This window comes from Pan paniscus, chromosome 5 (assembly GCF_029289425.2).
Source record: "Pan paniscus chromosome 5, NHGRI_mPanPan1-v2.0_pri, whole genome shotgun sequence".
Taxonomy (NCBI): domain Eukaryota; kingdom Metazoa; phylum Chordata; class Mammalia; order Primates; family Hominidae; genus Pan; species Pan paniscus.
The window spans coordinates 44,247,682-44,271,495 of record NC_073254.2 but is presented as its reverse complement, the minus strand read 5'-3'; the positions used below and the strand labels follow the sequence as shown (position 1 = coordinate 44,271,495).

The following is a 23,814-nucleotide window of genomic DNA, read 5'->3' as shown; positions in this document are numbered from 1 at the left end:
TATTGATAAATTGCCCTGCACAAAGTTGTATACTTCACTGTACCCTGGCTTTCTCCTTAGTGAGTGAGGGAATAATATCATCCACTTCATCAGGGTTATCATGAGAATGACATGAATGAGTCCCTGTGAACTGTGAATGGTACACAGTAACCACTCAGTAAATACAGTCATTAGCCCTTACATGCAGTGATTTTCTTCTGGAACTCCCTCTAGTGGCATAAATATAAAGAGGAATTCACGTTTTCTTTTCTTCTTTTGTGGCCCTATTTCCCATAATATTTGTGTGTTTAAATTGGTCTAGATATTCCACTGAGGCTCAATGACCGATAGACTATAAAATGTCTAATTTACATCAATTTAGCCAGATGCTTCCTAGGTAGGTCGGAGAAATGAGAACACTGATCCGAATCAATGTGAGGCAGCTCCCAGCAGGTGAGCGCTTGTAGCATGTGTGAGCATGGGTGCTGTGGTGAATGCAGCCAGGGGCTGCTCTTTCATACTGCTTTATTTCTTTTTCTTTTCTTTCTTTTTTTTTTTTTGAGACGGAGTTTCGCTCTTGTTGCCCAGGCTGGAGTGCAATGGCACGATCTTGGCTCACTGCAACCTCCACCTCCCGGGTTCAAGGGATTCTCCTGCCTCACCCACCTTTGTAGCTGGGACTACAGGCACCCGACACCACGCCCGGCTAATTTTTTGTATTTTAGTAGAGACGGGGTTTCACCATATTGGTCAGGATGGGCTCGATTTCCTGACCTCGTGATCCACCCGCCTCGTCCTCCCAAAGTGCTGGGATTGCAGGCGTGAGCCACCGCGCCCGGCCATACTGGTTTATTTCTTTTCTTTTTTTTTTTTTTTTTTTTTTGAGATAGAGTCTTGCTCTGTCGCCCAGGCTGGAGTGCAGTGACACGATCTCGGCTCACTGCAAGCTCCGCCTCCCGGGTTCACGCCATTCTCCTGCCTCAGCCTCCTGAGTAGCTGGGATTACAGGGGTGCGTCACCATGCCTGGCTAATTTTTTGTATTTTTTTAGTAGAGACGGGGTTTCACCGTATTAGCCAGGATGGTCTCGATCTCCTGACCTCGTGATCCGCCCGCCTCGGCCTCCCAAAGTGCTGGGATTACAGGCGTGAGCCACCGCGCCTGGCCTACTGGTTTATTTCTTTAAGTAACACATACAGTGTAGAAAAATTAGAAACGATATGGAAAAATGTAGAGAACAAAAAACTATGTTCTACCAAAGGTTTAAATTTTATCTATCAACATTTTTTCCATTTTTGTGTATTCCCTATTGTTAGTCTGAGATTCACCAATATTTTTATCTTTCAAAAGGAAAAACATTCAGCTTCTTATGAGTCAAGTGAGTCAGGCACTGAGGCTTGCCCCTCCCCCTCCCCCCTCACCAAATGGGAATGGGTTTGCGCTGATTTTAACCAAAATGCTATGGGTTGTCCTGCGTAAGAGGCTTTGGGCTGTTCTGTAGGTCCCCGTGGGGTAGAACAGTTGGGTGCAAGACTCTGAAGGCAGATTTCAGCTCAAAAGAAAGAATTTTCCCTCCTTCAGAGCTGTCCAACTGTGGTGGGAATGAGTGGGAACTACGGGAGTGAGCTTCCCATTCCTGGATTTTCCAGGCAACATAGAACTGGAGGTTAGGCCACATTATCCTAATATTTTTGCCTAGCTGTAGGATGATACAAGAATATACATTTTCCTTCCCCATCTTCTCCCGCTTTTCCTCGCCTTCTTTCCATTTCTTTGGCCCCTTCGCTTTTCGCCACCTAGCGGCAGAATCTTGCTAGGTAAGGACCAGGAAGCTCTCCCAATCTGACCCGCAACAGCTGACGTCACGGCTTCACCACCGAGAATTGGTTGCCAGCAGCCTTTGGGGGCGGAGAATAAGGCGCGGATTATAAATAGGTCAAAGAGCGGTGCCTGCGAGCGGCGCAGTGACACCCCGTTCCTAAGGGCAGAGCTTTTCTTGCCTTTCGCTTCAGACCCACTGCCCTTGGTTATGTGCTTTTCCTCCGCTGTCCGCTTCGTTTATCTGCTTTAACCCAGCCTGGGCTAGGTAGGCCTGAAGCCTATGATGTTGCTTGGCTGTTGCTCAGGAGAAGAAAGGCCCAGGTGGCCAGTTTGGCAACTGGCACAGTCCCTGTGAGCACCCACCTGCTGATGGTCCTTCTGTCACTACGTAGTCGCTCCGACGCCAGGAAAGTGCGGTGGTGGCCATTTTGGAACTGGGCAACTTTCACTTCGCCAATCATCTTGGGGTCTGGCCACCACAGTACTTTTTTTTCATTATTATTCTGGCAGAGAACACGTTATGGAGGGATAATTATGTAGCCTAGAATTTCTAGAGTTGTTTCAGGACTCATAATATCCTCATTCCAGAATATGAGAATATAGAAGCTTGGAATACTCAGATGCAAATTCCAGCACCACCCTTTCCTAATTGATTGAGGAACACATCTGACTCTAGTCTACGGTCCTGTGGAAAGACCTGTGACCCTAGGCAAAGAGCTTAAAGAAATCTCTCTTTTTTTTTTTTTTTTTTTTTTGAGACGGAGTTTTGCTCTTGTTGCCCAGGCTGGAGTGCAGTGGCGCGATCTCGGCTCACCGCAACCTCCACCTCCTGGATTCAAGTGATTCTCCTGCCTCAGCCTTCTGAGTAGCTGGGATTACAGGCTATGCGCCACCATGCCCGGCTAATTTTGTATTTTTAGTAGAGATGGGGTTTCTCCATGTTGGTCAGGCTGGTCTCGAACTCCGACTTCAGGTGATCCACCCGCCTCAGCCTCCCAAAGTGCTGGGATTACAGGCGTGAGCCACTGCGCCCGGCCATGAAGAAATGTCAATTTATTTAACTGTAAAATGATAATTCTGTCACCTCGTGGTGCTGATGTGAGGATTAAATGAGACAAGGTACATAAAGTGCTTAGGCCTGTGTCTGGCTCCCCCAAAAAACATAACACCTCTTGTGCAGCACCTGTGCTTAGAATGTTAGCCAGTGAGGGCAGGACTTCCTCGTATTTTCCCTGTGCCCTTCTGGGCATTGAATAGTGAGGGATACATAATAGAATAAGTTTGCTGAAAGAATGAATGACAAAGAATCCCTGCCTGTAGGTCTTCAGCCTTTGTATTCTATTATCTTTTAGGCTGTAGGCTCGCCCTCAGGCATCTTCTTGCCACTCTAACCCCTATAGGCTGATAATTACACCTTTACTTGCTCTAGGTCACAGCAATCTGTGAACTACGAGATTAGTATTTTTATTAGTATTTTTGACTTTTTTTTTTTTTCGAGACATGGTTTCACTCTTAGAGTGCAGTGGTGTGATCTCAGCTCACTGCAACCTCCGCCTCCCAGGTTCAAGCGATTCTCCTGCCTCAGCCTCCTGAGTAGCTGGGATTTCAGGCATGCACCACCACACCTGGCTAATTTTTGTATTTTTTTTTTTAAGTAGACGGGGTTTCGTCGTGTTAGCCAGGATGATCTCGATCTCCTGACCTCGTGATCCGCCCGCCTCGGCCTCCCAAAGTGCGGGGATTACAGGCGTGAGCCACCGCGCCCGGCCTAATTTTTGTATTTTTAGTACAGACAGGGTTTCACTGTGTTGGCCAGGCTTGTCTCCAACTCCTGACCTCGTGATCTGCCTGCCCGCCTAGGCCTCCCAAAGTGCTGGGATCACAAGCGTGAGCCACCGCGCCCGGCAGATAATTTACTTATTATTTCATACACCACCTGATATATTTTCACAGTGAGCATATGGCCTTTATAATAATGATTTTTTTGTTGTTTAAGTTACAAACAAACCTGAAAAAATATTTGCTTTTTAGAAATGCTCAGTTTCTGAAGGGACCTAAGTTTGCCTTGTAACTGGTACCATCTAATGGTCAAACTGAGCTATTGCGCTGAGGTTGGATACAGGAAGCTAAGGGAAGACAGGGATGTGGGAAGTTCAACAGGGGTATGCTATGGAATAGGGTGATAGAACTTTGTGGATGACATACCAACATCACTTGCTGAAGTTGTGTAGAGCTTATTCTTACTGAAACAGTAATCCAGAAATTAACTCATATCTAATGACTTGGTGGTATAGCATACCAACATTTTTATGCCAGCCACTGGAGAAAAAGTGTGTTCCTATAGCATTTTCACATTCTGAAAACATTTGTCTATGATTGTATTTATTTCTCACAATAGTATGTGAGTTAAAGATATCAAATAGTTTTATTCCTATTTTACAGTTGATGAAATTGAGGCCAGACGGGTTGTGACAGGCTCAAGGTCAGTCAGAAAACCATTGTCAGAGCAAGACCAGACTGGCATTCTTTTTCAGGTGTTTCTGCTACAATTGGGGGCAGAGATATGCAGGCTTAACTTTTATAAATATAAAAGAGATGCTTTATTGGGAAACGTGAAGTAGTGGTTCTCTGAGTTTTTTGTACCATTTCTTAGCCTTTTTGTTTTATGCAATTTTTTATTTGCCCCAACCTGAACTCTATGTTTGGAGAGGTGATTTTCAGCAACAAAGCTAAATTTATGTATAATTTATTTCTTTTTCTTTTATTAATCAAACGTGTTTTAACTTGTAACTTTTCTTCTAAAGTCAGCATCATGTGTATACATATGCGAATAATTCCACTCCAAGGTAAGGAAACTTTAAGGATATTTTAATTAGTGCTCACAACAAATATGTGTATCTGTTCTGATTTTTAAATAATAAAGATGGAGCATGACTTTCTTCTTCTCTTTCTGTATTCCAGTTTTAAAATCATTGGCTGGGTGCAGTGGCTCATGCCTGTAATCCCAGCACTCTTGGAGGCCAAGGCAGGCGGATCACTTGAGGAAAGGAATTTGAGATCAGCCTGGCCAACATGGCAAAACCCTGTTTCTATCAAAAATACAAAAAAGTAGCTGGGCATGGTGGCATGCACCTGTAGTCCCAGGTACTTGGGAGGCTGAGATGGACGGATTGTTTGAGGCTGGTTGACACAGTGAGACTCCCATCTCAAAAAGAAAAAAGAATCACCATACCACATTGTAGGAGCTATGAAGGCTGACATCATGCTTAGCTCATGTGTGTGATCCCAAACTGCCCTATTCCATAAATATTTATTGACTAAATGAGAAAAAAATCTTACAGCCAGGTAAGTTTTCTTTTCTTTTTTTTTTTTTTTTTTGAGACGGAGTCTTGCTCTCTTGCCCAGGCTGGAGTGCAGTGGCGTGATCTCTGCTCACTGCAAGCTCCGCCTCCCAGGTTCACGCCATTCTCCTGCCTCAGCCTCCCGAGTAGCTGGCACCCGCCACCATGCCCGGTTAATTTTTTCTTGTATATTTAGTAGAGAGAGGGTTTCACCATGTTAGCCAGGATGGTCTCGATCTCCTGACCTCATGATCAGTCTGCCTTGGCCTCCCAAAGTGCTGGGATTACAGGCGTGAGCACTGCGCCCAGCCATAGCCAGATAAGTTTCTTTTGCACACCTGTACTACTTTTAATGGTAGTTATGGCAGGTGATATTAAATAACAATAATATTTTCTGGGCCAGGCATGGTGGCTCACCCCTATAATCCCAGTACTTTAGGCAGGAGGGTCATTTGAGGTCCAGAGTTCAAAACCAGCCTGGCCAACATGGTGAAACCCTGTCTCTACTTCAAATACAAAAATTAGCCAGGCATGGTGGTGCATGCCTGAAATCCTAGCTACTGGGGAGGCTGAGGCAAAAGAATTGCTTGAACCCTGGAGGCAGATATTGCAGTGAGCTGGGATTGCACCGCTGCACTCCAAGCTGGGTGATTTTATATATATATATGTAAATATATATATTTAGTTTTCTTATGAGCCCCTTAAGAATAATATCAATACACAGGCAGAAAAAAAGCATTCCAAGATCTTTTTTTTCTTTTCTTTTTTTTTTTTTTTTTTGAGATGGTGTCTCACTCTGTCACCCAGGCTGGAGAGCAATGGCGCAAACTCAGCTTACTGCAACCTCTGCCTCTCCGGTTCAAGTGATTCTCCTGCCTCAGCCTCCTGAGTAGCTGGGATTACAGGTGTCCACCACCACACCTGGCTAATTTTAGTATTTTTAATAGAGACAGGGTTTCACTATGTTGGTCAGGCTGGTCTCGAACTCGTGACCTCGTGATCTGCCCACCTTAGCCTCCCAAAGTGCTGGGATTACAGGTGTGAGCCACCGCGCCTAGCCTTTCTTCTTCTTCTTCTTCTTCTTCTTCTTCTTCTTCTTCTTCCTTCTTCCTTCTTCCTTCTTCCTCCTTCCTCCTTCCTCCTTCCTCCTTCCTCCTTCCTCCTTCCTCCTTCCTCCTTCCTTCTTCTTCTTCTTCTTCTTCTTCTTCTTCTTCTTCTTCTTCTTCTTCTTCTTCTTCTTCTTCTTCTTCTTCTTTTTAATAGAGATGGGGTTTTGCCATGTTAGCTTCAAACTCCTGGGCTCAAGCAATCTGCCTGCCTCAGCCTCCCAAAGTATTGGGATTACAGGTGTCAGCCACTGAACCAGGCCTAAAACTTTATTTTCTAAAGTTGAAATAACTTCAGGATATAATTTAGAGATATCATGACTCCTTGGGGTCCAGAGAAGAAAATCACTCAGGAGTTAAAATTAAGAGAAGGGTCAGGCACAGTTGTGAGTGCTGTAGTCCCAACTACTCAGGAGGCTGAGCAGGAAGAATTGGTTGAGGCCGGGAGTTCAAGAGCAGCCTGGGCAATAGAGTGAGACCTGTCTTTTAAAAAAGTAAAAATAGGTCAGGTGCGGTGGCTCACACCTGAAATCCCAGCACTTTGGGAGGCCGAGGTGGGCGGATCATCTGAGGTCAGGAGCTCAAGACCAGCCTGGGCAACATGACGAAACCCCATCTCTATTAAAAATACAAAAAATTAGCCATGTGTGGTGGCACACGCCTGCATTCCCAGCTACTCAGAAGGCTGAGGCAGGAGAATCACTTGAACCCAGGTGGAAGTTGCAGTGAGCCGAGATCGCACCTGCATTCCCAGCTACTCAGAAGGCTGAGGCAGGAGAATCACTTGAATCCAGGAGGTGGAAGTTGCAGTGAGCCGAGATCGCACCATTGCACTCCAGCCTGGGCAACAAGAGTGAAACTCCACCAAAAAAAAAAAAAAAAAAAAGTAAAAATAAAATCACAAGGAATGGTTGGAGGAGCCCAGCCCATTCTATTTGTACCTCTATTTTGAGCCATTTCATCCTCTTCCCTGACCAGTTCATCCATCATCCCTCCTCCCCATTAACCACCAGCTTACCTTGTACTCTTCAGTCTTAGAACCCACATTACCTTCAATCTTCTTTGTAAAATGTTGGTAAGAAGTTAACAAATTCAGGCCGGGGGTGGTGGCTTATGCTTGTAATCCCAGCACTTTGGGAGTCCGAGGTGGGAGGATCACTTGAGGTCAGGAGTTCAAGACCAGCCTGGCCAACATGGTGAAACCCCATCTCTACTAAAATTACAAAAATTAGCTGTACGTGGTGGTGCATGCCTATAATCCCAACTACTCAGGTGGCAGAGGCACAAGAATTGCTTAAACCCGGGAGGTGCAGATTGCAGTGAGCCAAGCTTGCACCACTGCACTCCAGCCTGGGTGACAGAGCAAGACTGTTAAAAAAAAAAAAAAAAAAAGTTAACAAACTCAAATTCAAGAATGCTTTCTTAATACATTTCTCCTGCTATTTTCCATTTTTCCCATGGTGGAAAATAGAAAATAGGATGGCATCACTTGAGTTGGGCATAGGGAAAGAAATTTCAAACAGGGCATGAGTTCTAGGATTTAGAACAGCTAATGCAGGAGTAGAGTTAAAGAAGATACCCCACCTAGCCTAGCCTGCTAGCTGCTTGACAGTAACCAGGGATAACAGGGGAACAGTTAAGATTCTTCAGATCATGGTCTCTTTCTTTTTCTTCTCCCCTCCCCCATCCTACTTATAATTATTCAGACAGAATGAAAGTTTGCTGCAGGCACAGGTGAAAATTTTCCACCTGTGTCCCTATTTCATAGCAGGATCTTAAGATAAGACCAAGGAGAATGATCTTTGGAAAAGTACTTTCTTAAGAGCAGCGAATGGCTGAACGTAGTGGCTCATGCCTATAATCCCAGCACTTTGAGAGGTCAAGGCGTGTGAATCACCTGAGGTCAGGAGTTTGAGATTAGCCCGACCAACAAGGTGAATCCCCATCTCTACTAAAAACACAAAAATTAGCCAGGCGTGGTGGCAGGCATCTGTAGTCCCAGCTACTCGGGAGGCTGAGACAGGCCTGGGAGGCAGAGGTTGCAGTGAACTGAGATTGCGCCACTACACTCGCCTGGGCAATGGAGCAAGACTCCATCTAAAAACCAAACCAAAACAAACAAACAAACAAAAAAGCAGCGAGAAGAGAGAGAAGAGAAGTAAGGCCCTCTTCCTGGTAACATCTTGCTCTACTCCTATTCCCGATGTGGGCCACCATTAGCGCTGCTATGTGGAGCAGAATTTGTGCATGCACCAGAGATTATACTTGCAATGCTATCAAAATACTCATGGGTGGTGGGGGATGCACAGAGGTCTTGCCAGGTCTAATGCTGGTGAGGAAGCTTTAGTTCGCTAATGGTAAGGGCTACTGGGCAGTACAGTAAGGGTACTGAGCATAGTAGCATCATGGACAGCAAAATGGCAGCACCTACAAATAACGCAAGTAAGTAAAGCTATTGCTAAAAGAAAATATTCAGATAAACACTGGTAAGTCTTTTTGGAGAGTGATTCTGCCTATGGCTCAGCCAAGGCCCCCTGCTCTATGGCAGGGTGAATCTTCTGGATCTTCTTCTAACAGAAATCTTACTCACATAGTGATAACCACAGTGATTTAATCCTTAGCAGCATTGCTGATATGCAGAGGACTCTCAGGGAGAGAGACCCCTGGGTGCCTTGAGGATGCTTTCCACATCTTGTCATTGGGCTGAGCAGGGTCTTTGGAATCACTAATCTCATGTTGGCTTGTTACATGTGAGACACTGTGCAGATTATTAAACATGTTTGAGTTTCAGTTTTCCCATTTTGTAAATGGGAAGACTAATATCTATATCAGAGAATGCTATAAGGAGCAAGTGAGACAATCCAAGTAAAACACACAGCCCAAAACTGGTTATAGTAAAATAAATGCTATTATTATTATTATCCTGTAACTTATAGGGTGGAATGACTTAAATGTGTTTAGAATGTGTCACTATTATGGCCCATGGAACAAAGCATCCCATTTTACCAATACCTAGTAGGTCTTCAACAAACAACAGAGACCGCTAGATTAATAGACTTGGAAACTGGTGTGATCATTCTGTACAATGGAATGAAACTCATCTCTGAGTCAGAAAATATGTAGCTCTTTTAGTGGGATAAAATGAGCCACATAGTCAAAATCCCTGCCCTCCTGGAGTTTATGGTCTGGTCAGGAAGGCAAATGTAAATACACGATTCCACAGTTACCTTAATTACCACTGAGATAAGTTTTGTGGTTTTATTTTTATTTTGAGACAGGGTCTCTCTCTGTCACCCAGGCTGGAGTGCATTGGCATGATCGCAGCTTACTGACCTTGACTTCCTAGGCTAAATCGATCCTCCTGCCTCAGCCTCCCAAGTAGCTGGGACTACAGGCTCATGCCACCACACTTGGCTAATATTTTTAATTTTTGGTAGAGACAGGGTCTCCCCATGTTACCCAGACGGAGATAAGTTCCTTCCTTCCTTCCTTCCTTCCTTCCTTCCTTCCTTCCTTCCTTCCTCCCTCCCTCCCTTCCTTCCTCTCTCCCTTCCCCTTCCCCTTCCGCTTCCCCTTCCCCTTCCCCTTCCCTTCCCTTTAGCATGCACCACCACCCCCAGCTAATTTTTGTATTTTTAGTAGAGGCGGGGTTTCACCATATTGGTCAGGCTGGTCTGGAACTCCTGACCTCAGCTATCTGCCTGCCTCGGCCTCCCAAAGTGCTGGGATTACAGGCATGAGCCACCACACCCACATGGATTTTGATTTTCTTTTCTTTTCTTTTTTTCTTTTCTTCTTTTCTTTCTCTCTCTCTCTTTTTCTAAAAAACAAACAAACAAAACAATGACTACAGTATGCCATATATGAGAGTGGCTAGTGGGATTGGGGAAACAGGGTTCTAAGTCTGGGGAATTCAGGGGAGGCTTTACTGAGGAGGTGCCATTTAAGCTGTTAGCAACATGGGTGTGGGGTGAGGAGGCTGAACAGAGCACCATGCCCAGGCAGAGGGAGCTGGGTGTGTTTGGTTTCTGAGTTGAAAGTTAAGGAAGTTTAAAGAACAGCAGTCAGACGACCATGGCTGGAGCACTGTTAGTGAAGGGCAGAAGGACCTGAGACTTGACTTTGAGGCCAAGCTCTGGTATTTATTGGCTGTGTGATCTTATGAAGTTCATTCAAACTTTCTGAGCTTCAGTTTTCCTACCTGACAAATGGAGATATTATCATATAGAAACAACAGAAAGAATTAGAAGAGCTAATGTGAGAATTCTTTGTAAATTATGCACCAATAAGGTATTCAGTTTCTGCACAGATCTAAGTGTAACAAATACTGAAAGCATCTGAAGGTGTGTATGAGTCATGTCTGCCTTTTAGGTCTTCAGAGTGATGGCTTAGAAAGACAGGCAAGGAAGAGTAAACTCAGCAGGTGTTTGTTTACTCTCAATTGCTAAAAGCCAAGCTTGCTTCACCTCTGTTCCAGGCTTTCCCTCCACTAGGACTCAGTGGTTCCTGTGGTTCTCTGGACTCGGGTAAGATTAATCTGACCTGCTGTAATAGGGTCATGGATGTGACATGATCAGGTTTTCATATATAGCCTTTATGGAGATCCTTACTGGCATTTTAAAATTTATTTTATTTTATTTTATTTTATTTTATTTTATTTTATTTTGAGATGGAGTCTTGCTCTGTCGCCCAGGCTGGAACGCAGTGGTGTGATCTCAGCTCACTGCAACCTCTGCCTCCCAGGTTCAAGCAATTCTCCTTCCTCAGCCTCCCCCGTAGCTGGGATTACAGGCACCTGCCACCATGCCCAACTGATTTTTTGTATTTTTGGTAGAGACGGGGTTTTGTATTTTTGGTAGAGATGGGGTTTCGCCATGTTGCCCAGGCTGGTCTAGGACTCCAGTTCAAGCGACCCACCCGCCTCGGCCTCCCAAAGTGCTAGGATTATAGGTGTGAGCCACCACGTCCAGCCCTCTTACTGGCATTTTTATCATATTTCCATGAATAGAATTTCTAGTCTGTTGCTTCAGATTTGTTCATTTGACTTCTAAAACATCTATCTGTAAACATCTTCTCATGTTTACAAACAGTTTCACATATCCTTTTCTGCAATTCCAAAATTCACAATACTCTGAAAACCAAAATTTTGTAACTCATTTGGCGGCAAAGCCTGGCCTGACTTGCATTCATTCTGTGACAAAACGAGATGTGAAGCTATTTATAGTCTTTCTTTACCTCATCTAGTGTAAATAGCCATACATTTAACGTGAAAATATATTTTTGCTTATTATGGGCTTTAGACCTGCATACACATATTAAATGATAGATTTTTGAGTATTGTGTAGCTTCTAATAGAAAAATCTGGGTGATATATCCTTTTACTCTGAGTATTATTTCATTAGTGTGCTTCGAATAAGTGAGCAATCATTTTAGGTACTTGAACAGAATATGACGAGAGACAGAAATCTATTGCAGCAAAATGAACAAACAAATCCCCTAGCAACCAATTATATACACACATTATGATGCATACGTTTTTCAGATTAGTATGAATAATTATTTGTAGACATTCATACCAGTATATACTTAATTACACATGTTTAATTAAATATAATACTTATTTTGAGATCTTTAAAATGCTCATTAAATTTGTGTTTATGAGAACTGAACCTTTTTTTTTTTTTTTTGGAGACAGTTTTGCCTGTTGCCCAGGCTGGAGTGCAATGGCACAATCTCAGCTCACTGCAACCTCCAGCTCCTGGGTTCAAGCGATTCTCTTGCCTCAGCCTCCCGAGTAGGTGGGATTACAGGCATGCACCACCATGGCCGACTAATTTTGTATTTTTAGTAGATGGGTGGTTTCTCCATGTTGGTTAGGCTGGTCTCAAACTCCTGATCTCAGGTGATCCGCCCGCCTAGGCCTCCCAAAGTGCTGGGATTAAAGGCATGAGCCACGGCGCCCGGCAGGAGAACTGAACCTTTTCTAAGTCTTTTAACATGACCTCATTATCTTGTAGACGAACGGACAAAGAAGCTATTTTCCTTTTTGTTTCTTAGGTTAATCTAGCATTTAATTACATTGTGTTTATTCACTTATTATATAAAGGTGTACTTATTGAGAAATTATTTCTAGAGGCAACTTCACAATGTCAATGTTGTAATTTGGTTATTGGCTCTGTGCACTCCTGAGACAGGGGTAGGATCCCCACTGCCTCAGGGATTCTTGTGTGTGAGAGTGGTAAGTGCTAGCGCAGGTACTCATAGTGTGGCTTTTTAATTTCACTGAAGTTTTGTGACTCCCAAACTGGGCTCACCTGTACATGCCTGTAAAGACATGATAGAAATAGCTTCATGAGCTTACTTTTATTGGCGCAATAAACCAAGGCCAGAACTGCCAAGAATGTACAACTGCTATGGTCTGAATGTTTGTGTTCCCCCAAAATTCATGTTCTGAAACCTAATCCCCAATGCAATGTGGTATTAAGTGGTGGGGACTTTTGCAAATGAGATTAGTGCCCTTCTAAAAGAGGCCCCAGGGAGCTTGTTTGCCCTTCCACCATGTGAAGACACAGCTAGATCGCAGATGGCAGATGGCAGTCTATGAGGAAGCTAGCCCTCACCAGACACTGAATCTGCCAGTGCCTTAATCTTGGATTTCCCGGCCTCCAGAACTGTCAGAAATATATTTCTGTTGTTCATAAGTTACCCGGTGCAAGAGATTTTGTTATGGCAGCCCAAACAGACGAAGACAGCAACCAAACTAGGATTGTGTGTGGGGAGCAATAGAGAGGGTTTATTAACGAAAGATGTTCCCTTACTCTCTTTTTTTTTTTTTTTTTCCTGAGACGGAGTTTCACTTTGTCGCCCAGGCTGGAGCGCAGTGGCTCGATCTCTGATCACTGCAAGCTCCGCCTCCCAGGTCACGCCATTCTCCTGCCTCAGCCTCCCAAGTAGTTGGGATTACAGGCGCCCACCATCACGCCCAGCTAATTTTTTTTTTGTATTTTTAGTAGAGACGGTGTTTCACCATGTTAGCCAGGATGGTCTTGATCTCATAACCTCGTGATCTGCCCGCCTTGGCTTCCCAAAGTGCTGGGATTACAGGCATGAGCCACCGTGCCCGGCCTACTCTCTTACTTCTTTCTGGCCCAGTGATTCTGAGTGCCTGTGCCTATCAAGACGGGAAGAAAGAGAACACACAAATGGAAACTGAGGGGAAGGATCAAACAGTTTCACAAAAATATCCTATTTTAGTGATATTAAATATGATGGAAAGGATTCAAAACCTCACTAAAAAGCCAGAGTGTATCCCAGAGTGTAAATAACTTCACGTTTGAATAATAAACCTTTGCCCTATACATTTTTCTAAACAGCAAGAGCTGTTACAGGACAGAAAACTCTGCCAGAAGACAGGTCTTTCATCCTAACCCAAGAGGACATGAACATCTTCCATTCACCCAGTGATCACCACTACTTTAGATGAGAGAATAGAACTGCAGTTTGACACTTGACAGAAAATGCCTTGGAGCCAGGCGTGGTGGCTCACACCTGTCATCCTAGCACTTTGGGAGGCCGAGGTGGGCGGATTACGAGGTCAGGAGATCGAGACCATCCTGGCTAACACAGTGAAACCCCGACTCTATTAAAAATACAAAAAAATTAGCCAGGCGTGGTGGCGGGCGCCTGTAGTCCCAGCTACTCGGGAGGCTGAGGCAGGAGAATGGTGTGAACCCAGGAGGCGGAGGTTGCAGTGAGCCGAGATCGTGCCACTGCACTCCAGCCTGGGCAAAAGAACAAGACTCCGTCTCAATAAAAAAAAAAGAAAGAAAGAAAGAAAGAAAAAGCCTTGGAGTGGGAGTTGGGTGAGAGAAGTGCCTCAAAACTAAGCCTCTCAATGCAGTAGAAAGAATTTGAAAATAGGGCAACGAACTTAAGTTCAAATGTTGGCTCTGTCAGCTTTATAGCTGTGTGACCTCTGATTTGCTTCTTACTTTCTTTAAATGGTAGTTTACTAGGCTCAGTATAGAACATGAATATCCACTCTGTGTGGTTAGGTGAGAATTTAATGAGATACTCCCAAAATGTACCTAGCATCTACCTGATCATCAATCAAGTGAACTACGTTGGTTAATATGTTTTCAGGGCTCCCAGAGTGTTAAATTCTGGGCTATATGCTCTCAGGGATGGATGGAAGATGAGGCAGAAGAGAGAAAAGGAAGTAGAAAGAAAGTATGGGAGGCCAGGCCCCGTGGCTCATGCCTGTAATCACAGCACTTTGGGAGGCCGAGGCGGGCAGATCATGAGGTCAGGAGTTTGAGACCAGCCTGGCCAACATGGTGAAACCCCGTCTCTACTAAAAATACAAAAAATTAGCTGGGCGTGGTGGTGGGGCGCCGGTAATTCCCAGCTACTCAGGAGGCTGAGGCAAGAGAATTGCTTGAACCCAGGAGGCAGAGGTTGCAGTGAGCGAGATCGCGCCACTGCACTCCAGCCTGGGCGACCGTGTGAGACTCTGTCTCAAAAAATAAATAAATAAATAAAATAAAAATAAATAGATAAGAATAAAAAATAAAAATTATTTTAAAAAAAGAAAGTATGGGAACTAAAATGAATAAGATTTGTCATTTTCCAGTAATCTGAGTAGGAACTCCACTATCTCTATGAAAAACCGTCAAAAACTACAAAAGGAGATGGCATTGCCAAAGGCACAAATTGTACAGAAGTGAGAGAAGGATGGGATCAAGCCTGGGAATCCTTCCAGAGGAAAGAAGTTTTGCGCTTGATGTAAAAGGAAAAGAAGGAAGTAGACTGATTGTGGGGAGGATGAAATTAGGATACTCAAGTAGTGGTTCTGGAAAGAACCACTACAAATATCCTGAAAAATATGGCCAGGAATCCTGGCAGTGACATTGGAATATGAAAAGATGTGAAAGGGGGAAGTTGTAGCTACTGGTGGAAAAATGTGAGTGGTTTGTATAATGAACATAATTGGAGCCCTTGTCTGTACCCTCAAATGCCTCTGCCTCCCAAACAAGTAACAGATTTTAGCTATACTGATGCAACTTGCTAGGAAGGTTTTCTTTTAAACCTTTATAAATCAATTAAAAATGATTTATAGAGGAGACACTTGTACAACATTTGAATAAAAGTTGAACAACAAATATGACGAAAGAAAAGTGTGCAGGCCCCGCACAGTGGCTTATGCCTGTAATCCCAGCACTTTGGGAGGCTGAGGCAGGTGGATCACCTGAGGTCAGGAGTTCGAGACCAGCCTGACCAATATTGTGAAACCCTGTCTCTACTAAAAATACAAAATTTAGCCAGGCATGGTGGTGTGCACCTGTAGTCTCAGCTACTCGGGAGGCTGAGACAGGAGAATCGCTTGAATCCGGGAGGCGGAAGTCGCCGTCAGTCGAGATCACGCCATTGCACTCCAGCCTGGGTGACAAGAGTGAAACTCCGTCCCCCCCCCCCAAAAAAAAGAAAGAAAAAAAAGAAAAGTGAGGGTGGAGGGAGGGAGCGCACGACGTGCGCGCACCCTCTCCCCGTGTCCACGGCTGCCGCCTCCTTCTTCTGCCGCTCCTGGTGCTGCTTGTGTGCTCGTTTGGAGCGGACCTGGTACCTCTGTTGTGAAGCGGCAGCTGAGGAGACTCCGGCGCTCGCCATGGCCGAAGAAAAGCCCAAGGAAGGAGTCAAGACTGAGAACAACGATCATATTAATTTGAAGGTGGCGGGGCAGGATGGTTCTGTGGTGCAGTTTAAGATTAAGAGGCATACACCACTTAGTAAACTAATGAAAGCCTATTGTGAACGACAGGGATTGTCAATGAGGCAGATCAGATTCCGATTCGACAGGCAACCAATGAAACAGACACACCTGCACAGTTGGAAATGGAGGATGAAGATAAAATTGATGTGTTCCAACAGCAGACGGGAGGTGTCTACTGAAAAGGGAACCTGCTTCTTTACTCCAGAACTCTGTTCTTTAAAGACCAAGATTACATTCTCAATTAGAAAACTGCAATTCGGTTCCACCACATCCTGACTACTACCGTATAGTTTTCTCTATTCTTTCATTTCCCCCTTCCCCATTCCTTTATTGTACATAAAGTAACTGGTATATGTGCACAAGCATATTACTTTTTTTTTTTTTAAACTAAACAGCCAATGGTATGTTTTGATTGACATCAAGTGGAGAAGGGATGGGGAAAAATACTGATTCTGTGAAAATACCCCCTTTCTCCATTAGTGGCATGCTCATTCAGCTCTTATCTTTATATTCCAGTAAGTTATTTTGCTCTCACTGTTTTAACAACAACAACAGAAAAACAACAACATAAAAATCCTTGCATACCTTGTTCAGTTGGAGAATTTTAATGTTTTTCATTTATCATTGTAAAACCAAGGACAATTTTATAACTTTTTTGTACTTAGCTGTTACATGTAGAGCAATCTGTCTTTAAGTAGGGATAAATTACTCTAAAACAAAAAAGAATCCTAGATAGTTTTCCCTTCAAGTCAAGCGTCTTGTTGTTTAAATAAACTTCTTGTTTAAAAAAAAAAGTAAAAAAGAAAAGTTATGCAACAATTAATGGCCCAGAGGCAATCCTTGTTAACATTTTGATGCATCTTTTAGCTGTTTTTTTTTTTTTTTGTTTTGTTTTTTTTTTTAACTGAGTTTCACTCTTGTCACCCAGGCTGAAGTGCAATGGCACGGCATGATCTTGGCTCACTGCAACCTCCGCCTCCCGGGTTCAAGTGATTCTCCTGCCTCAGCCTCCTGAGTAGCTAGGATTACAGGCATGCACCACCATGCCTGGCTAATTTTGTATTTTTAGTAGAGATGGGGCTTCTCCACGCTGGTCAGGCTGGTCTCAAACTCCCAACCTCAGGTGATAAGGGAAGGGGCACTATTGACATTTATGGGTAGGGCAGAGGTGTAAGATATTCTTCAAAGCACTACCTACATGTTGAAGAATTGTTCCTCACCCAGATTCTCAAAAGTCCCCCAGGACATTCATGTAGTGAAAACCTGTGTTTAATTATCTGAGCCTAGAACTTAATACAGTTTTTAAAATTTTTAAAAAATATACAATGAACTTTCTAGGAATGCAATTATAGTTGTGTGTAAATTTAGGGAAAATTAACTTTGCTACCAAGAGTTGTTCAACATTTTGTTAAATCACTTCATTGATGGCAACATGCTGGAGGTAGTTGAGTCACCAACTCAGCACCTGGATCAGCCTGTGTTGGTAGCAGTTCCATCCCCGTGGTTCTGTGAATAGGTGGAAGCATCTGCTTACTCCATCAGGACTTCTAGGGTAGTCGGGCCTTGGCACTCACACATTAAAATACTGTTTATGTTATTTTATTGCAAGTTACTTTTCTTTCATTTCCCCTTTACGTTACAGAAAGGGAAGCATTTTGCTTTCTGTTTAAAGTTGTGTATGTAGGTAGGTTATATCATCTATGACTTTCTCTCCCTCCTTCCCTTTCTTTTTGTTTGAGATGGAGTGTTGCTCTGTCACCCAGGTTGGAGTGCAGTAGTGCGATCTTGGCTCATTGCAACCTCCGCCTCCCGGGTTCAAGCGATTCTGGTGTCTCAGCTGGGATTACAGGCGCACACCATCACACCACGCTAATTTTTCTATTTTTAGTAGAGATGGGGTTTCGCCATGCTGGCCAGGCCAGGCTGGTCTCAAACTCCTGAGCTCAAGTGATCGGTCCGCCTCGGCCTCCCAAAGTTCTGGGATTTCAGGCGTGAACCTCATCTATGAATCTCAATTTAGGACAGTAAAAGTGTCATTACAAAATATTTATTGTAAAAAAGGGTTGGAGGTTGAGAATCTCAATTCTAGTCAGTCTGTCAGTGTTTGGTTTCTTCCTACCATTTTTCCCCCAGGACCAGCCAGAAAGCAGCTTTTTTTTTTGTCCCCCCCCAACAAGGAGCCCACTGTTTCCTCTCCCAGCCCAAACTCAGGCCTGCGAACAACAACAGCACAACACACACACACACACACACACACACACACACACACACACACACACCCCTCCACTTCAAGGTATAGCCAAGAGCTTCTGGAGCCGTCAAAAAGGTCTGTACCTGCTGTCTTTAGAGCTTCCAGTTTGCCCTTGGTCAAGAAATACTGTTTGCTAGGCCCTGCTGGAGTACATCAGGTAATACTGGCTTCTAAACCACCCGGAGGTTCTTTTTTCTCTTGTCCTTTTACTCCCTTCGTACTTCAATTTCTCTCCTTATGTCCCCCTCCCTGTTTTGTTTTTTGCCTCCAATCCGTTCTGCGCGTTCCCTGCAGAGCAGGCGAGTAGCAATGCTGCTGGACCATGGAGCTGCTCTAGTCTCCCAGAAATCTCTTCTACACCCAACCCTTCTTGCGCTTAGGTGGTCCTCAGTCCCCCTCCCCCACCTCCTTCTGATCCAGGCTTCTTTCTCGCCCTCCGGTCGCAGTTCTCCTGGGCATCTGCCTCTGCCTCTCTCCTCTCACCCGGATCCAGGGCTGCCTTCTCTTTGTGCAGCCGTCCTCCACCTTCATCCCAGACTCCCTGTCTCAGCGCCAGCTCCTCTGCCTTTGGCTCGGGTTCCCTCTCCCCCACCCCAGCTTCCAGTTGTTTGGCCCGCAGGTCCCTCGGCAGTGACCGGTGCCCGCCGACGAGTGCGTGTGCACCAGTGCACCTCCCTCTCCCCCACCTCTCAGCCCCGCGCCTCTCCACCGCCCGCCCCACCGCGCTGTGGGCGGTCCAGGGCGGGGCTGGGATCCGGGGCGGCTCCCGGGGCTTGGGTTGTGGGAGGCGCCCTCTCCCCGGTCTTCCCCTCTCTTCCCCCCGCCCTGCCTTCCCTTGCACCCTCCTTCTTCCCTCCGCCCGGGAGCTCTCCCCGGTCCCCGGCGCCGCCTCCTTCCCTCCCGGCTCCCCGCTCCCCGCTCCCGTGGCTGCCGCCGCCCCGGGGAAGAAGAGACAGGGGTGGGGTTTGGGGGAAGCGAGAGAGGAGGGGAGAGACTCTGGCCAGGCTGGAGCCTGAATTCGAGGGGAGGAGGGACGGGAGGAGGAGAAAGGTGGAGGAGAAGGGAGGGGGGAGCGGGGAGGAGCGGCCGGGCCTGGGGCCTTGAGGCCCGGGGAGAGCCGGGGAGCCGGGCCCGCGCGCCGAGGTAAGAGCCAGGGCCCCGGGTTAGCAGGGCTCGGAGAGGGGGCGCGCGGCGTGGTGGGGGAGGGGGCAGTGGGCGCAGGGCCCAGCTGGGGGAAGCGGGGCTGGGGGAGAGGAGGAACCGCGGGGATGGAATCGGGGAGCGCTGAGGCGGCCGATGCCGGGAGCGTGGGTAAGCCAGGCTTCTGCGAGCCGCGGGGGCCGGGGGAGAGGAGGTGGTGAGAGGTGGAGTCCCGGGAGGGTTGGGGGCCGAGGGAGGCAGGAGGAGGGTGGGGACAGGCTTTCTCTCCTCCTCTGCCCCCACCCCGCGCGGGGCTCCGCCCCCGCCTCCTCCGCGGGGCGCTCTCTTGGTCCCCAGGCTGAGCCCGGTCGGAGCCTGCGAGGCAACCGGCAAGAGGTCGAGTAGTCTCCGGGTGCGGGCCGCGCCGGCGGGGCTCGGTCCAGTCCTCATGGCCGCCTCTCACTTAGATGTTGCTGCTGCTGCTACTGGCGCCACTCTTCCTCCGCCCCCCGGGCGCGGGCGGGGCGCAGACCCCCAACGCCACCTCAGAAGGTGCATCCTTCTTCGACGACCTCGGGCCCTCCTTCGCCCCACTTCCCTTTCCCTGCATCTCCTCATTTCTGGTCCTCATCACTATCCCATCAGTCCCACATATCATCCCGGTCTGGCAACCCCTTCTGCTCGGCCCGACTTTACTACTGCTGACCTCCTTCTGTCACCCCACGTTACTATCCAGCACCTCTTTTCTCTGCCCACATTGCTACACTATACCACCTTTCTGTGCATTTTCTCCGCCTCAATCCCCTTTCCCAGCCCCACATTACTACCTCAATTACTCCCTTTTCTTGGTCCCACTTTGCTGTCCAGATGATCTTATTAGCCTCCCTATCCTCCTATCCTAATTCAACTCTAATATCCTCATTTAGCCTTTTTTTTTTTAAAGAAAAGCTCCACCCACATATCATACCCTTCATGATTTCTTAATTACTTTTCTTTCTTACCTCCACCCAGCACCCTTCCCTCCCCACTTGTGGGTTCTCTCATCAGCTTTAACCCTGGCCCTTTACTCTCTGTCCTTTAGCCAGGGGATCTGTACCTGTCCCCACTCCCACCCTCTAGTGCCCCATCCCTCTTCCTCTGTCCCCAGCCTGCCCACAGACCACGCCCTACTCTCCCCTTCCTCCCACTGGGGAGCCTGCCTTTTCCTCTTTCCCACCATTCCTCTCTGTATGCCTCCCCGACTCACCCCTTAGGTTGCCAGATCATACACCCGCCCTGGGAAGGGGGCATCAGGTACCGGGGCCTGACTCGGGACCAGGTGAAGGCTATCAACTTCCTGCCAGTGGACTATGAGATTGAGTATGTGTGCCGGGGGGAGCGCGAGGTGGTGGGGCCCAAGGTCCGCAAGTGCCTGGCCAACGGCTCCTGGACAGATATGGACACACCCAGCCGCTGTGGTGAGTAGCCTCGGAAGCCCCTCCCCTCTTCAAGACTATTCCTTTTCCTGCGGCAAACTTAGCATTACTGCTTGCAAGTCAGCACTTTAAATACAGTATACCAAAATTCACAAATACATTTATTGAATGACTACTACATAAGAGCAATTTTGCTCTGTGCGGTTGGAGGTAGTAGAGCTAGCAGCCTGCACAGTTCATTTCATCCTCCCTTCATTAGGCCACTGATCATTGGCCTATAACATTGATAATTCATCTTGTCAGTTATTCTCTTTGAGGATCATTAGTGGCAGATGATGACAAAAAAATTCTAAAATGATTTCATCACATTTTTGAATACTTCTGTCACCAACCCAGAGACCATATGCCCAAGAAACAAAAGCCAGTTTAATATTAATAGAAGCCAACTATAATAAGAAAAGCAAATCTGATTGTGCATCCAAAGTTATATACATCTACATATTTCAAAGCCAGAGAACCGCCCACTGTAGCTGACTTTGAAGAGATCCCATTTTGTGTGCTTATAGCCCCATCTTGGGTTCCTACAATGGTAATTTTTTTTTCTTTTGGGAATGTGTGGATGCTTGCAGAGGTAAGGGAGGATTGGAAGATAGGTAGGCAAATCCTTTTCACATGTGATTTTCTTTAGAGCAGGATGCTTGTGGACCCAAACCTGCACCTGAGTCCCCTGCTCTTTAAAGGGAAAGAGCCTTCTTCAACTCGCCTCTCTTCTTATTTTCCTATCTCTCCACAGTCCGAATCTGCTCCAAGTCTTATTTGACCCTGGAAAATGGGAAAGTTTTCCTGACGGGTGGGGACCTCCCAGCTCTGGACGGAGCCCGGGTGGATTTCCGGTGTGACCCCGACTTCCATCTGGTGGGCAGCTCCCGGAGCATCTGTAGTCAGGGCCAGTGGAGCACCCCCAAGCCCCACTGCCAGGGTGAGGGGAACAGCTGCCTGCATGCAGCTGATGAGGACGCTTGTGTGAGGATGGGAGTGGGGTGGGAATGGATAATGGGAAAGAATGGGGAGCTATAAAAATGTGGGGGAGGACATTGGAAAGGGGAGATGAAAGTCCCTTTTTCCTCCATCACCTGCCTCAAACTTCCTCTTGCAGTCCCCGGTATCCTCTGTAGGTTGGGGGCTTCCTTCCTTTACCTTTTAAAAAAATCTTCTTCCTGCTCCCAATTCTTAGACCTCACGTTTTCTCTTTTCCTTTATGAATCTCACCTCTCTCACCTTCTTCAGGTTTAAATACTCCAATTTTCCCTTTCTCTAAACTTAGAAATTTCCATGCATCACCCTCTTCTAGAATTCGTCCCTCACCATTCCTTATATAATTGATTTATTGTAAAGACTCAGAAATAAATCAAACATTCTACTAAGAAAAATTGAGAAGGGGAGCTCTGGGGGTGGAAACATATTAGGGTAAAAGACTTAAAATTGGAGGCGGCATTATCAGAAGATGAAGAACAACTCAGGGATGGGGTGGGAAGAAGACAGTCCTTTTCTGTACTTCCTAGACAACCTCCATTATTCCCTAAGGGAATCAGTGTTGTGTCTGTCTACTTTTTTTTTTTTGCCACGTAATTTTACAAACTCTCCCTTTTCTAGGCACCCGAACTCTCTGCCATCTTCTCTCCTGGGATGCAGTCATCCCATTTCTATGCCTCATACTTCCTCTACCCTGGTAGATTCTTTCAAGATCCTTGGGCTTTACTTTCCTCACATAACTCAGTTATTCTGCTTCTAGTTTACCATTTTATTCTGGAAATTGAGAGTCCCATCCAGGGGTGGACTTATGACACTACTGAAACTTAGACTTCAAGGTTCCTCACCTACAGGGCCCTCTTCCTGTGCTCTAATGATATAGAGGGCTCGATGGACATGTGTTCATATGGTAACAGGCTTTTGTAAAAATTGCAGAAATAAGATTTTAACAGCAATTGCTTAAAGCCAATTGTATGTGTAATTTTTTTTCTTAAAGACTCCCAATTTTGTAATATTCAGGCACCACAGAACCAAGATCTGCCCCAAACTTAGCTATTGGCATTCCCGTCTCAAATTCTGTTGTCCTATGAAAAATCGAAGAAGAAAATAAGTTCTGACCCCCTTACCCCCAGACCCACCTTGTTCTTATCCCCAGGCACCCTCCCCTCAGAAACGCAGGCTTCTGCTCTCCCCGGTCTTCAGCATGGACAGGTGTGGGAGGGGGCTGGGGATCAGGCCAGGGAAGCTGGGCGCCAGTGGTAACTCTTCTCTGATCCCCGTCTTTCCTGCTGCCAGTGAATCGAACGCCACACTCAGGTGAGATGAGAAACCCTTACCGCGCGCACTGCAATGCCCTCCCCTTCACTCTGCACCCTCCACCCCCCTGAAATTCTGCCCTTAGGCTACGGGTCGTCCTTTCGCACCTTCCCCAACCCACCCCAGTTTGCGGCCACCCCCTTCCCTCCCTACCTGTTTCCTGCCTCCAGTCCCGGTTTTCCACGAGGCTGCGGTCTCTCCTTGTCCCTGCTTGGCTACACTTCCCTGGGCTCCACCTCCTCCCAGACTGAGCCTCGCCGGCGTCAGGCAGAGTCCAGCAGAGGGCGGCAGGGTGCTGGGAGACCCTGAGCTCCCACCACGTTTTCCCCTGTGGGGTTCCTTGCGACCTTCGCTGGAACCTTTTCCAGCCTGCTGCCTCCTAGGATTTCACCTAATGGACTTTCTCAGCCTGTCCCACCCATCCCAACCCTGGCCAGGCCTCTCGCGCTCTTCCCCACATCTTTTCCTTCCGTGTACCCCTTCCCTCGTCTTTTCTCAATTCCATGTCCTGTCTCCCTTTCTTAGGCTTTTGTCTACCCAGCCCCAGGCTCCCTTCCACGACCCCACCACTCCCTCAAACCAGCCTCCCTTCCGTACCCAACTCGTTCCCTCCAAAACCGTTTCCTCTCCCCCACATCCTCAGTGCT

The 23,814-nt window shown here is 46.5% G+C and overlaps 1 protein-coding gene and 1 pseudogene across 6 annotated transcripts in view; both read left to right on the top strand.

The window, feature by feature from the left end:
* The first annotated feature begins 15,525 nt into the window (after positions 1 to 15,525).
* LOC134730583 (small ubiquitin-related modifier 2-like) lies at positions 15,526 to 18,526 on the top strand (annotated as a pseudogene).
* Positions 18,527 to 19,270: 744 nt separating this feature from the next.
* GABBR1 (gamma-aminobutyric acid type B receptor subunit 1) overlaps positions 19,271 to 23,814 on the top strand; it is a 42,246-nt gene continuing 37,702 nt past the window's right edge. For 3 of the 6 annotated variants that reach the window (XM_055113305.2, XM_034961666.3, XM_003829722.5), the window contains exons 1-5: positions 19,537 to 19,577; positions 19,874 to 19,958; positions 20,660 to 20,863; positions 21,615 to 21,800; positions 23,147 to 23,167. In XM_055113305.2, the coding sequence (XP_054969280.1) occupies positions 19,563 to 19,577; positions 19,874 to 19,958; positions 20,660 to 20,863; positions 21,615 to 21,800; positions 23,147 to 23,167 (511 nt within the window). In that variant the 5' untranslated portion in view covers positions 19,537 to 19,562. Of the gene's footprint in view, positions 19,410 to 19,536; positions 19,578 to 19,873; positions 19,959 to 20,659; positions 20,864 to 21,614; positions 21,801 to 23,146; positions 23,168 to 23,814 lie in introns of those variants that run through there. The other 3 variants (XM_003829721.5, XM_057302459.1, XM_008955078.6) reach the window with 3 other exon arrangements.